The sequence below is a fragment of the Labeo rohita genome, chromosome 19 (assembly GCF_022985175.1).
Source record: "Labeo rohita strain BAU-BD-2019 chromosome 19, IGBB_LRoh.1.0, whole genome shotgun sequence".
Taxonomy (NCBI): domain Eukaryota; kingdom Metazoa; phylum Chordata; class Actinopteri; order Cypriniformes; family Cyprinidae; genus Labeo; species Labeo rohita.
In genome coordinates, this window is record NC_066887.1 from 22431402 (window position 1) to 22445025 (window position 13624).

General features: G+C 38.4%; 2 protein-coding genes across 2 annotated transcripts; both read left to right on the top strand.

Moving 5' to 3' along the window:
- Nucleotides 1–1505: 1505 nt before the first annotated feature.
- Nucleotides 1506–5443, top strand: hoxa5a (homeobox A5a). Its single transcript, XM_051136344.1, has 2 exons — nucleotides 1506–4692; nucleotides 5190–5443. Exons 1-2 carry the CDS (start codon nucleotides 4146–4148, stop codon nucleotides 5438–5440), a joined length of 798 nt encoding a protein of 265 aa, XP_050992301.1. The 5' UTR covers nucleotides 1506–4145; the 3' UTR covers nucleotides 5441–5443.
- A 6979-nt stretch (nucleotides 5444–12422) lies between these two features.
- On the top strand, nucleotides 12423–13624 carry hoxa4a (homeobox A4a). The gene is made up of 2 exons (XM_051136316.1): nucleotides 12423–12828; nucleotides 13299–13624. Exons 1-2 carry the CDS (start codon nucleotides 12423–12425, stop codon nucleotides 13622–13624), a joined length of 732 nt encoding a protein of 243 aa, XP_050992273.1.

Genomic DNA, 13624 nt, shown 5'->3' on the forward strand with positions numbered 1-13624 from the left:
AACGTGTGCTGCAACTACATCCATTAAACCACCGATGCAGCTGTTCATGCATGTGTAAAGTCGTAAACGTTTTAATGCCTCAGCTTTGTGGTAATAAATTAATTACTCTGTGTGTCTTAATTTAGAGGATCTCCTATGCGTGCCTGGTTGCATAATTGATTTCTCTCGTTGTGTCCGCTTCCAAGATTTATAGCCTACCTTGTTTAAGAACCATGGTTTCTGTTTCTTGTAACTAATGACCAGGATCTTGCTCAGTGGCATCTAAACTTTCATAATGTATAATAAAAAAACAAGAATAATAATTATTATTTAGGCGATGACGTCGCCTAAAACTAGCTAAGCATTAATAAAATGTAGCGCATGTCTCTCCTTAAAGCAATTGTGTAGTTTAAAAGGAAATGCATTTTAGCCCTAGGCTATATATTTCGATCATTTTACGTCAGTACTGACAAGGTGACAAGCCAACATGAAATCAACGATGGGCCTGCTGTAAACTGTATGTCACAAAGCGATATAGTCTCAGGATGGGACACCAAATGTATATATTTGTGCATGGACTATTTAGATCTTATCATGTAAACGCGTTCAGTTAGTCACATAATTCAAATGACAACAACATGACTTTATTGCTCTATTAACATCAGTAGTAAGTTTCTAAATTCTGGGAGCATATAAACTTAACACCCACCGTGGTGCTGTGGACACAAAGAGCACTGGTCGTACATAATGACAGCTTAACAATTAAATAATGCTTTTTTTCTCACTTGTTCTCTAATTCTATTGTAATGTATTTGTTGAGGGTCGAGTATTAATTATCCTTCACAATTATTTGGAGACTTTTTTAGGCCTATGTATAGAATATGTAAGAAATATTTATTTAAATCTGTGTTTACGTCATTAAATTAATAGCAGTATAATAGAAATTCAAAACTGGTGGGAAAAAAGTTTAGTTATTTCACTGTAATGCGGATAAATCTATAGAGTTACTTTTCCTGTGAGCTCCTCCTATTTGTAAAATGGCGCCTGGCTGCAAACATTGCTTTACCAGCCCCCACCTCTGTCCTCTTCCCTAGAGAAGCTATAAATCTGTTGTTGTTTATGAAAATTTACTACTTCGCCGTACAACTTTATGAGCTGCCGCTAGCTCCTATTGGCTACCAGTTGGTCACGTGTTTTAAGGCCACAGGAACGTTAACTTTTTATGTGTATGCATCCCTACCCAAAATAGAGCTGCATTCTTCTCCTGACCTTGCTTTGTCTAGCCTTCTTTTACCTCCGCTTTTCCACAATTTCGTCGGTTGTTGATTTCTTGTCTTTTAATTTTGAGGTAATATTTGACATTCGCTGCCATCGAATTGGGCATTGGGTTGGCTGACAGTGAAGATAAAACTGCACATCCTGTTTGGCACACTGTGAGATGATAAAGCAGCTTTCCAAAAAGCTGTTAAGCATTTTTCGTCACCAACCTCTGTTTCTTGGACCAACCGACACACTGAACGGTAAGGACTCTGGTTGTTTTGTAGGCTACTATCGAACTATCTCTGATGTCATGTAATACTGCACAATAATTTTCAGATTTAATATTAGGTTGGTTTGTTGTTCTGGATAGAGAGGTCGTCGTTGTTGTTGATGTTGCTTGTCGTTTGATGTCCCTGTTGTGCCTTAAAAACTGTAGGGCATGTCATATAACTAAAGTATGCAGTTTAAATGTTTCAAATATTGGTCATGTCTTGATAAAAGCGGCTTAATTAAAAATAGAAGGCTGAATAAAAGGCTAAAGGTTACATTCCCATTTGGAACAGCTTTTATTGCATAAGTAAAACAGTATTTGTATTTGAAGAAGTTTCTGTGAGAGGGTTGTACAATTCAGTATGACGATTAAACAATTTGTTTAATTTGATTATATTAGCCTATTCCGTGCATTGCACTTGCGTTAAGTGTTGTGGTCCTTGTTTTAGAAAAATTTGATGTTTCGAGCAATTACAATTTTGCCTAATGATGAGATTCGTAATAACGGTCTAGTTCGTGTTTTTTTAAGTAGATAATTGAATCGATGCTACAAATAATCACAGAAGTACAGTCTTTACCCCAAAAGCTTCTTAGTTAGGACTTGGAAAATTATCGTAGGAGTGCTGAAGTGTACGATAAAGAGACAAACTATGCAGTCACCTGCAGGACAACTGCAAAATTACACCTAAACTTATTACAGACTATTTAGTTTATATATGTACAATATGCGATAGACTTTGCAATGTGACTTTAAAATTATTCAATTCATTAAAAAATTATATAAATATTATGTATTTATTTGTTCAGCAAGCAAAGCGTAGAAATCTTCCAGAACGCTCCTAAGCGCTCATTTCCGTCGTTGTCAGGGAAAGGGGACCTATAGGATGTTAATTTTTTTATATGTAAAATCTTTCAATACAAAAGAAGACAATTAATAACAGCTGGGCATAATTCTGCAAACCTTTTATGTGAATGACGAGGTAAATGGTGGTACATTAAAACTACCACTAGGTGGTGATCTACTACTTTGCTGGCAGCACAAGCAGGTTTGAGTTCGTTTGTTCAAGCTAACCTAAAATGTAGCTGATGCTGAAATATGGAGTGAAACGATACGGAATCATTCCAGATCCTGGATTTCAGATTATTAATTTTTTTTCATAGCATTTTAGTTATACAGAGAGTGGTCTTGTCAGGTTGCTTGGAATATCTGCAATACCAGAATGTGTAGACCTCTTGGTATTGCCACAGTGTCTCTGCTTTGTTTTATCTAACGGAATGTATACATTGCTGTGTGTAGACTGTTTCACTCGTTCTTAAAAATCAGTTTCTAATTTTATTTTGTTAAGCTGTCACATTTAAACGAAAGCTGCACGATGAATGGATATCTGTATCTTAAATCCACCGGAGCTGTCGGAAAGGTGTTGAACTAAGGCAAAAATAGTAGAAAAAATCGTTGTACAGCTGAATTTTAACAATGCACTTTAAAGCGTTAATTCTGAGGTTCTCATTAATAAATGAATGTTTCTACGTATTGCTTAGTAATGTCGGTTACAAGCGTTTTCATTTAAATGTGTTTGACCAAAGACCAGCTTCTACTTTGTCACCGCTTAGCGCTTTTCATCATCCTAAGATGCTGATGTTTTTTTCTGCTGGTACCTCAGTCCGTCACGGTAACAGGCAGAACAATGGAAATTCCATTAAAGTTCTGCTCTTTTTAAATATTTCAATATTTTTTTTAAATATTTCTTTAGTATTTAGAGACATTTTCTCGTATGCTCTTAAAACATTTATTGACAATTAAATGTATTTATATGCTAAAATAAATTAGAAAAGATAGGCCAGACTTTTATGTTGTGCAGCGTCTTTTGAATCGTTTATTTTCGAAGACATATATTTTTTAGAATTAATCAGACTGAATCATAACTTTAAAAAACATCCTGTTTTCAACCAAATATAGAGGAATTATCGGGAGTATTTTAAGTGAGTACACTATTCTCGAGATTCAAATGTTTTTTTGTTTTTTTTTTGCCACTGATTTTATATTCTTGTTGACGATTGTTTATTTCAAACGTCTAGTTGCGCATGTCTTTGAATCTGCTAAATCCGTTAGACATTCTGGTACGCGTGTTTTGTGTGCAGGTCACGGCGCATTGTTTCGGCAGATACAATTTTTCTACCGCAGAGTCGTTACCCTCTGAATGACCCCATCGCGTGCTCGCCTCCAGTCTGATGGTTTAGGTAGTCCCGCTTCTAACCAGAGGGTGGCGCGCCGCTACAATCTTGCGGCGCACACATCAGCTAGTTCAGTGAAACTCTTGTTGCGCGCTCCCGTGTCCAAACAATTCCACCCTGATTTCCTGCTTACGCGTGAGTTTACCGCTGGAGGTCACAGAATAGGATTTACGACTGGTCAACAAAAACACGTGACTCTAAGCCGTACCCCATATTTGGGAGTCTACGTAAGGGAGCATTAAGTCTGTGTCTCACTCATTTCCATAATTCATCATAAATTGTGCAAGGGTGCAATAGAAGCTCAAAACCATCAAGAGACACAAATCAAACACACACGGTAGAATTCTTCTCTCTTTAAGGGTAGTTGTAGCAACTAAAAATAATTATAAGGTAATTGTCAACCAATGAGCTCTTATTTTGTGAACTCATTTTGCGGTCGCTATCCAAATGGCGCGGACTATCCCTTACATAACTATGGAGATCACAGCTCTAGTGGCCAATGCAGAGATTCTACGGGCATGCATTCGGGCAGGTATGCTTTTGGCTACAATGGAATGGATCTCAGCACCGGGCGTTCTACCACCGGACACTTTCTCTCATCTGGTGAGCAAACTCAAAGCTACACAGACAGTCCAACTGCGACGCCTGTCCGGTACAATCAGCCGGTTACCGCGGGCAGCGCTGAGCCTTCCTCTGACCCTCTCCCCTGCTCATCCATAGCCAACTCTCCTGTCAGCGAGCAGTCACACCGCGCCCTGAAAACCTCACTACCGAGCACAGCTGGCTCTGCGACCAACAGCGGCGGGACGGTTCTCAGTCGCGAGGACGTCTCTAAAGCGTCCAGCACTATGGAGGAAGAAAAGCCACCGGGAAGTGCGCAGACAGCTGCACAGAATGTATCCGAGGCGCCGCAGATTTATCCATGGATGCGAAAACTTCATATAAGTCATGGTAAACGGCAAACATAGTTATGTTTTTTTCTTCTGTTTGTTATGAATGTTGTAGTGTGGTGTGAATGACCCACTGTCAAATTTTACACAAAATCAGTTAGGGAAGTTGAATGTAAATACAGTTAGTTGACTTTGGTTTTCGACTGTTATAACGAAATATGTCACAGCCAGCATGCTGTCCCAGTTTACTGGCTCCATGTCTCCTGAAAAAAAAAGATTTTCTTTTGTAAAAATTAAAGGACCTAATTATATTGTTAACTGTCTTGTCGATTATCCAGTAATGAATTGTCCGTGCTGTTAAATTCATTAAATAATTTTGTTTTCATCTGAGGAAATTACCCGAATTAAATGTTATGATTTCTGTCCCTGAGAATGTCACGCATGCTTGGAGGTTGATGCATGTTCTTTCAACCATGTTTTGTGTCGTGCATTACATATTATGTATTATAGTACGTTAAGATTATAAAAATGAAAATGTCACACTTTTGTGTATCACAGACAGTTTGGCCGGACCGGAAGGGAAAAGGCCCAGGACAGCCTACACACGCTACCAGACACTTGAGCTTGAGAAGGAGTTCCACTTCAACCGCTACCTGACACGTCGCCGACGAATTGAGATTGCACACACGCTCTGTCTCTCAGAGAGACAAATCAAAATATGGTTTCAAAACCGAAGAATGAAATGGAAAAAGGACAACAAGTTGAAGAGTATGAATATGGCGGCTGCAGGGAGCGGATACCGGCCGTGAAAAAGTGTATATATTGTATATGTGCATATAGGAATTAAATCTGTTAGTGTTTGAATATGTGTGTGCGCGCGGGTGCGTGTCTGATTCCTTATTCTAAGTGTGTGTTCGAAAAGGGGATGAAGACTGTGCCCATTTCACAAAAGAACTTTCCACTGGTCTTGAGAGAGTGAACGCCCTGCGTTGCGTCCTTGGTCAGAAAAAAATAAAATAAACACTTCCTCTCTGTGTTTTCCTGTAATGTTGCGTATGTGGGTAGATCTTTGCATTGTCTTAGAAAAGCCACATGAAGGTGTAAATTAATATAACACGTATTGAAGAAAAACGCTTCTGAAAAAAAGTTTCTGAAAGGTGCTTTTGGTAAGCCAACCTGTAAAAGTATTTGACTCTTACTAAAAGAGGCAAAACAAAAAATACTTTTCTTGTTGTTTTCCTATGTCTTTTGGTTTGTAAATATGAATTGATGTATTTTATTGTATTTATTTCATTTCGATATCAAATATCGATTGTATTTTACTTGTTGTGAAGCTGAAGTAGAAAACCTGTTTTGTTCGTGTTGTACTGTCATCTTTGTGTATTGATAAAACCGTTCCGTTCAGACTTGTCCGCATATTTGTCGTGTCCTCATTTTTCTACTTGAATGTTTGAGTGTTGTACGTTTTCATATGTTGGGGGAAACGCGAATTATTTATTTTCCTTCTCGTGAAATTTGAATGATAACTGGAAGTGCAGAATACAGATTTGCCAATGATAAATGCAGTGTTCATAACAATAAAGTTTTTACTTCAAAAAGTAGATCTCAGTGTTTGTCAGATGTTTTTTTGTGTAAGTGACAGTCGTAAAAATTAAATGTATGACACAGTTGTTTGATTATTAATGTGAGGGTGAGCATTAGTAGTCATAAAACTGCGAAATACTATATTCCGGTTTCGGAAACTTAGATAAAATGATAATGCAAGACAATGTTTAAATTCTAGTTTGTTAAGAACAATTTCCTAATTTCTGTAAAAGTTTGTTTGAGTGGTTCAACAGGTATGAGACGCTCTATAATCACTACTTTACTCACCCGATGTGGAAAGGGCACTTATGGTCCCCCTTGCCAACTTCTCAACAGGAGTGTGCGTCCACGCCCAGTGTCTCGCACTCTTCTTTGGAAATCTGGACAGGGTTTTTGAGCGGCAAACTTTACTAGACCTTTTACCATTCTGGATCCGTGACATTGGCGGGTAAGATAAATAATGAGGTTTGGTCCACGAATTAGATCGTAAAATTCACCCGGAGTGAGACGGCAGATAGGCTCACTGGCCATAAAACAGTCACGTGGTGGCAATTAAAGTCAGTTTTATGGTTTTGGGGAGTCGACACTATATCGCATATAAAGTTTAATCGCACTGACGTGGAGCTTCGTTCTCTTTTTCTGCAGACCGTAGAGGTGTTCCTTGAATGCATCCACAACTGCTTCTGACAAACCAGATTGCTATGGACTGGAAAAACATCGACCGGATTCACTCGAGTAAACGAAAGTCAGCTCTTGGTAAGTTCGAGTTTGTTTGTTTGTTTGGGGTTTTCGCTGCTGTTAAAAGACAAAAATTTTCTTTAGGCCCTCGGTGAAACAATGAGCAGAACATAAATGCACTCAAGTTCCAACTGTGTTAATTAGGGCTTGTACTGTGAAGACCTGCTTGTCCGGCAGATGGGTGGTAGGGGGCATTGCTCTTTGACTGTAATTGCTTCCTTCCTATACTGTAACATTCTCTGCCCTTTGTATCCAGGAATTAAATAATGATTTTTAAAGACGTTTTTGATATTTGTCAGTTTTTCTAGTATCAAGCACACCCTTCAGAACTTTTTGGTAGATGTTCATGCACAAATTCTCCCCACCAGAAATGCCTAAAAGTTTTGAGGAAGAGGATTGGAGTGTATGTGTGTATGTATGTATGTATGTATGTGTCTAGCTATCTGTCTATCTATCTATCCATACATGCATATATAGTTAAAGGTTGGTTTGGGTTCTATCAATCTGTCTATCCCTCTGTTAGTGAGATATGTTTATACACTCAGTGTAGGTAATTTGTTAATGTTTCTGCACATTTTGACCAGTTTGCAATTTTGTGACTTAAATCTGATCAAATTGAGTAATTATTAATCACAAACATCTTCAAGCACCACTACTGCTCAACAACAAAACTGTAGTTGTCATAACTAACAATGCTGTTTTATTTTATCGTCAAGGCACACAAAACGTAGTATAGGGGAAAATAAACACGTTAATGCAGAACACAAAGATGTGTTTTTGCTTGCCTTTTTTGAGGAAATGCGCATATAACATCCGCATACTTAAAGTGAAGTGTGAGAGCGAGTGGGAGATAGACAGAATTCGATAGACAATGAAGGAGTGAGAGCGACTGAAGAAAAATGTCTTCGCTCCTGGTTCACCGTGAGGTCAGCGGCGGCAGGAAGATGAATGTGCACACGCCGTAAACCACCAGCAGAGCTCGCTTTTGGCCAAGTTCAGTGTCACCCGCATTGGCGCCCCTTCTCCCTATAAGGATAGAAAAGACAGAAAGAAAAAGAATAATAACTCCCACATACACCTTTAATTGCAGGGACTCTCGGTAGAATAGAAATGGTTTACAAATCTGGGTGCAGCATGGATATCAGCAGAACGAAATTGATGGCTACAGCAGGCCAAGCTGTCTGGAGATATAAAGGTTGTTTGATAACATATTAATAGTTTTGGCCTAATATTAGTAGTCATGATAAATGGAAGATACCAAAGATGTATGAGGAAAACAACAGCATAGAAAAGAATGAAAGAGAGAGAAAAAGGGAGAAAGAAAGTTGATGAGCTCGAAGGCTTGTTTGTGTCCATCTGTTTATTTGTGCTTGTTTGTCTGAGAGTGAGAGTGAGATTGTAAAGGTAGGGGGAGGGCCGGGGTCAAAAGTTTACAGCAGAACAAGTAGCTGTCATCTGTTCTTGTAGAGCGCAGTGCCACTTTTATAATAGCACAAAAGATGGAATAGCTGTGAATCCCGTGAGTTCTGGTCTAACCTCGCGATGAACTCTGCAAGCTGGGTGACCCTGGGTTAGCATCCCCAAGAGACTATCTCCTCCGCCTGTGCCAGAGATTGAGTATTCAGGTTTTATTAAGGGGTTTGATTGGTGAATTTCCTTTGAATAAATCCCATTTGATGACCACAAGTTCGACGGGACATTTGCATTTAGGATTGATAATATTTCCGCAATGAACATTTCTTTGTTTGCATAGTTCCGAAGAGTATTTTTTTCATGTTGTAGTATCTTGAAAACTAAACATTCGTTAATTTTAACAAAAGCAAAGAAGAGAAAAGAAAAAATATAAAAGAAAAATATTCTGTCCAGTATTATTTACCGGTAAATCAGGACTAAGCGAGGACGAGACGATATGAGATTTGTAATAAAATTAGTTTGCATTGGCTTACAAATAATTTTATGTAATACTCATCACTTTGGGACAAATCTAGTTTTAGACATGCGAAAAAGCATCGACGATATATATACATGTATATGTATTACTATGTATAGTAGACTATGTTTTTGCGAATACAAGCCTTGAATAGTTTAAACAATAAATCCTCCAATTTGGATCTTTTTATTGGATATCCTTTTTTTCTGTTTAATATTAATTTTCATTTTTTTTAAAAAATGCATAGGCCTACATTTTGTGCAAATGTCTGACCTGTCCGAAAAAAAAACAGAATCATTTTGTAATAAAGAAAAGTTAAACAACAAACGGCATTATAAATAAAGCTAAAACCCCATATTTGTGTCCACAAAATTTGTTTAATGTAAGTTATTTCGATTAATTTTGTCCTAAAGTTATATATTCGTTTAGACTGCCTAATTTAAAGGTTTACAGAGGGCTGGGGGACGCGATGACTTGATACGGCCGTATTCCTTTTTATAGGAGACCGGAGCTAGTTGTTACACTGGGAAACACAACGGCTGTAGGCTCTATAACTGTAAGATTTTGAGTAAAAATCCAATTACATAAATGCTCGCGATTTGAAATGATTTTGATTTTATATGCTGGTTTCAGCCAAATGCAGTTTAAATTAACAGAAAACTGGAATTTTTATTTTAAAATTATCCTCAAATCTGAAAGTGCAATTACCATTGTATTTTGTAAAAGCAGTTGAGCCCGTTTAACACGATAAGACTACACTGGATTAACTTAAGACAGTTCTATAGTAAAAGTAGGTTTTTAACAGAACATTTAAACTGTTTTAGAACAAGGGTTTTAAAAAAAGGGGGGTCGGTGCAGTTTGCTCCGTATGTTTCAGTGTCTTTTTATACAATTTCCTGGCAAAATATATGTTACCTTTTACATTTTTTCGTGTTGCAATTAATGAATTTTACTGATTTATTGGCTTAATGTTTAGGCCTCCTTATAGAAAATGTATTGTCAGTTTCTCATTCTTATTTTCTTTCATTTAAATGACTTTCAATACCCTCAGTAATAGTCACTGGAATAAAAATGTGACAACTAGCCCTGGTCTCCCCTGTTTATGTTTTATCATATATATGTAGAACATTAGAGTTTTACATATTCATAATCAGAGTTTTCTTTCATCTGATCCTGTGATGAATTGTTAGTCTTACTTGTTTTAAATATGTAAATATTAGAGCGTGTTTAATTTTAGGCCTCCAGTTTTGTACACAAAGGAGCGAGAAGTATATAATGAATAACAGACGATGGTATTATTTTATATGCGCCCCAGAAAACTAAAGCCTTTGCTTAGAGCTTTGTGGTACAACCGTACGGTTAAAAGACTTTTCGTTAGCAATTTAAATTTATCAAGAAGTTAAATCCTATAATTTAACAGCATTCTAATAACGGTTATTATTAGTAGTGGTAGTAGTAGTAATAAATATGTTGTTACTATAAAGATAATATATAATGAAGATTATATATATATATAATACATACCGACCTCCAGAAGGACCCTGTTCCCTGAGGGGATAAACGAAGTCCAAGGCCGGGGTAAACGCAAGGTCACTGCGTCTAACAAATATGAAAATGTCACCTTTTCAGAGGGCACGCCTTGTTGTTTAACAAAGACTGTCAATGAACAAGATTAATAAGAGGCGAAATGGACATTGAGTCACTGAGAGGTCAACCCGAAGTTATCTCTGTGTAGCTATTAAAGAAAGGTAGGCAGAGCGGTTCTGAAGCTGTGGAACATCATGTGGCTTTCATAGTTTAGTTAATGCAAACTTGAAGCTTGCGTGGATACTTAGACAAGAGTTTCCAAGTCAGAGTGGCTGTCGATTCACTACATGGAAATGTTAAAGATAAAGAAACATTACATGGAAACTACCTGTCGCGCGAAGGATGTGTCATTATTTTGGTTTATCTGGGCAGGGAACCTGACATATCAGCTCAGGGATAGTATTTGCTCACGAACTTACAAAAGGTAGGCATTCTGCGTTTTATTTTAGTGTCCATATAAACATTGCTATTTAACAAGTCCAATAGGGATATGGAAAAGTTATGGAATTGAGTCTATCTGTGTTGTGCATTTCACAGGAAAGGAGAATTAGGTGACAAAAAATAGTATTGGCTTGACTTTTTTTAAATATGGATGTTACATGTTGCGGTCTGCATTATAACGATTCTGTATAATTTCCATAACCATTTAAGCAATATCAATACGAATATAATTGCACGAAGATTGCTATGTATTGCAGTAAACTAAAAGGCCAGCTGCAATAAACAATTAGTGGCTGACTGCAGACTATATATGGTAGTTCAATCGGTCCCGAATACAAATTCTGAGTTGGTTTTGGTCTGCTCTTATATAGGTAGAGTAAAAGACGAAATACAGTGGATCTAAGACGAAATACAATGGATCTAAGCCACCGTGCAGAACATGAAAGGTAACAAGATGTCCAGTTCAGTTTAACTGGACAGTAAACAAATATTAGATGTAAAAAGCCAAAATATTTCATTATGGAGCTTTTATGAGACAATAAGGAATGCCACGTTTCTTTATTTAGACTACATGTTATGTATTTTTGCTTTTGCTTAAGATATATGTGAGATATATGTGAGATTTTTCTTAGTAATTCAGTGATTATAATAATAATTTAAAAGATAACAATCAAAAGATGCAAATGTGTGCAACTAAAAGGCTCATATAGCATCCTTTCGTTGTTCTTGACTGCACATGCTTGGGTCACTTTAATGTAGAGTAAATCGTCTAACTGTTTGTCCTTCGCAATATTTCTTTGACAACGCCGGTGATAGAACCGCCAAAACTAAGTCTTTTTATTGTGTTGTTACAATTGTTACAAAGGACGTGTAAACTTATTGGTTGATACGGTTGCTGGCTTGAAAATACTCTTTGTGCTATTCATTAACAGGTGCATAGTCACTGGGTGTACTGATACAGTTGTTTTCGTGCAAGTGGTTGTGGGCCTTCTTGAAGGTTCATTTGAGGAACCTTTAGAAATTTGAAAGTCCCTGGAGGGTACAAAACTGCAGGTCGTGATACACAACAAACGAGATTCTTTGTACATTTATCATCAGAAAGGGCATTAACACTGGAAGGGGATGCTTTCGTGATAAATCACGTTCTCTGTTGAACTCAATTGTTTATCACTGTATATAATGCATTTTAAAATACATCTTGTACATTCACTCAGTTGTTTCGTTTTCTATACGACCTATATGCTAACTATATCGAATTAATCTATTATATATTTTGATTCGATAACAAAAACAGACGCAGAGACCGCTCGAACACATTTTTGCTGTGCTGATGCCTGGCCTGCTATTGGTGCTTGTTTACACGATGCCCACAAGAGGCGCTGATTGGTCGCATTTCTCACGTGACCGACCAACTTTGTACATTTGACAGAGGAGTAGGTGGGTTTTGGAGAGATCAGAAAAACGACAGCACGATAAAAATTAGAATTGTTGCACTTTTCAAATTAATGATCATGAGTTCCTACTTGATCAATTCAAATTACATCGAACCTTCTTTCCCACCCTGCGAGGAATATCAGCAGAATGGATACATGCCCGTGTCCTCTGATTATTATGAGCGGCCGAAAGACGCGGGCTTCCCCCATCACGAGGAGGCATCATACCCGCGATCAAACTACCAAGAGCCGAGCTATGATTACGGTAATGTGTCAACCAACGACCTCAACGATTTCACCGACCGTCATCACGCGCAACCTCAATCCGTTCCGCAGAATCATGGACCCCGCCTCACCACAGAGAGCTGTGCTGGTTCAGCTGCGAACAAGGATTGTAGCCTCGTGTCAGAGGCTCTCCCAGGCGCACAGAAGGGTAAAGAGCCGGTGGTGTATCCCTGGATGAAAAAAGTCCATGTTAATACCGGTAAGTAATGTGCACGGGCAATAAAAGCTCTAGGAGCCCTGTGGAGGGCGTTCGTCGTAAGGCATGTAGGGAACATACCCTGTTGTAATTGCTCATTTAGAGGATTTACTGCCATCGAGATGAAGTCCCGGTGCTTAGGAGTTCTCGCCAATTTTATTTCCCTCGATGTTCCGCCCGGCCCATTTGCGTTTGTTTCTTATGACCCACAAGAAAGTTTATGGTTGACCAAGTTAGCACCGAAAAGGCCTTTTAATGTAGTTATTTTCCATGTTGCTGTGCTACCAAATTAGTTACAGCAAGGCTGCGTGTGAATGGAATGCTGTCGTCGGAGAACGACGCATGTCCATTGTTTCATACTCTACACGTTTAGTGCCCTTCTAAATGTTTAGGAAGTGTACTAATTATCCGACATCTCGCCAATACCTGAGAATGTCAATAACACCTGCTTGGTTATGTGTTTGTGTGTTTAGTGACCGCCAGCTACTCTGGAGGAGTGCCCAAGAGGTCTCGCACCGCCTACACGCGCCAGCAGGCTCTTGAGCTTGAGAAAGAGTTCCACTTTAACCGATATCTGACTCGACGTCGACGAGTGGAGATAGCGCACACTATGTGTCTTTCTGAGCGTCAGGTGAAAATCTGGTTTCAGAATCGCCGCATGAAGTGGAAGAAAGACCACAAGCTGCCTAATACAAAGATCCGCTCCTCGAGCTCTGCGCCCTCCAACCATCACGTGAAAACGGACGCCACTCAGCAGCAGCAAACACTGCTTCCTACGCCTTGTTCCTCGAACCTATAG

Bases quoted from the DNA above. Each gene is read 5' to 3' on its own strand.
- hoxa5a (XM_051136344.1), top strand. From the start codon at position 4,146: ATGAGCTCTTATTTTGTGAACTCATTTTGCGGTCGCTATCCAAATGGC. The intron at 4,693-5,189 runs GTAAACGGCAAA...TGTGTATCACAG, and splicing joins AAAACTTCATATAAGTCATG to ACAGTTTGGCCGGACCGGAA.
- hoxa4a (XM_051136316.1), top strand. From the start codon at position 12,423: ATGAGTTCCTACTTGATCAATTCAAATTACATCGAACCTTCTTTCCCA. The intron at 12,829-13,298 runs GTAAGTAATGTG...TTGTGTGTTTAG, and splicing joins AAAAGTCCATGTTAATACCG to TGACCGCCAGCTACTCTGGA.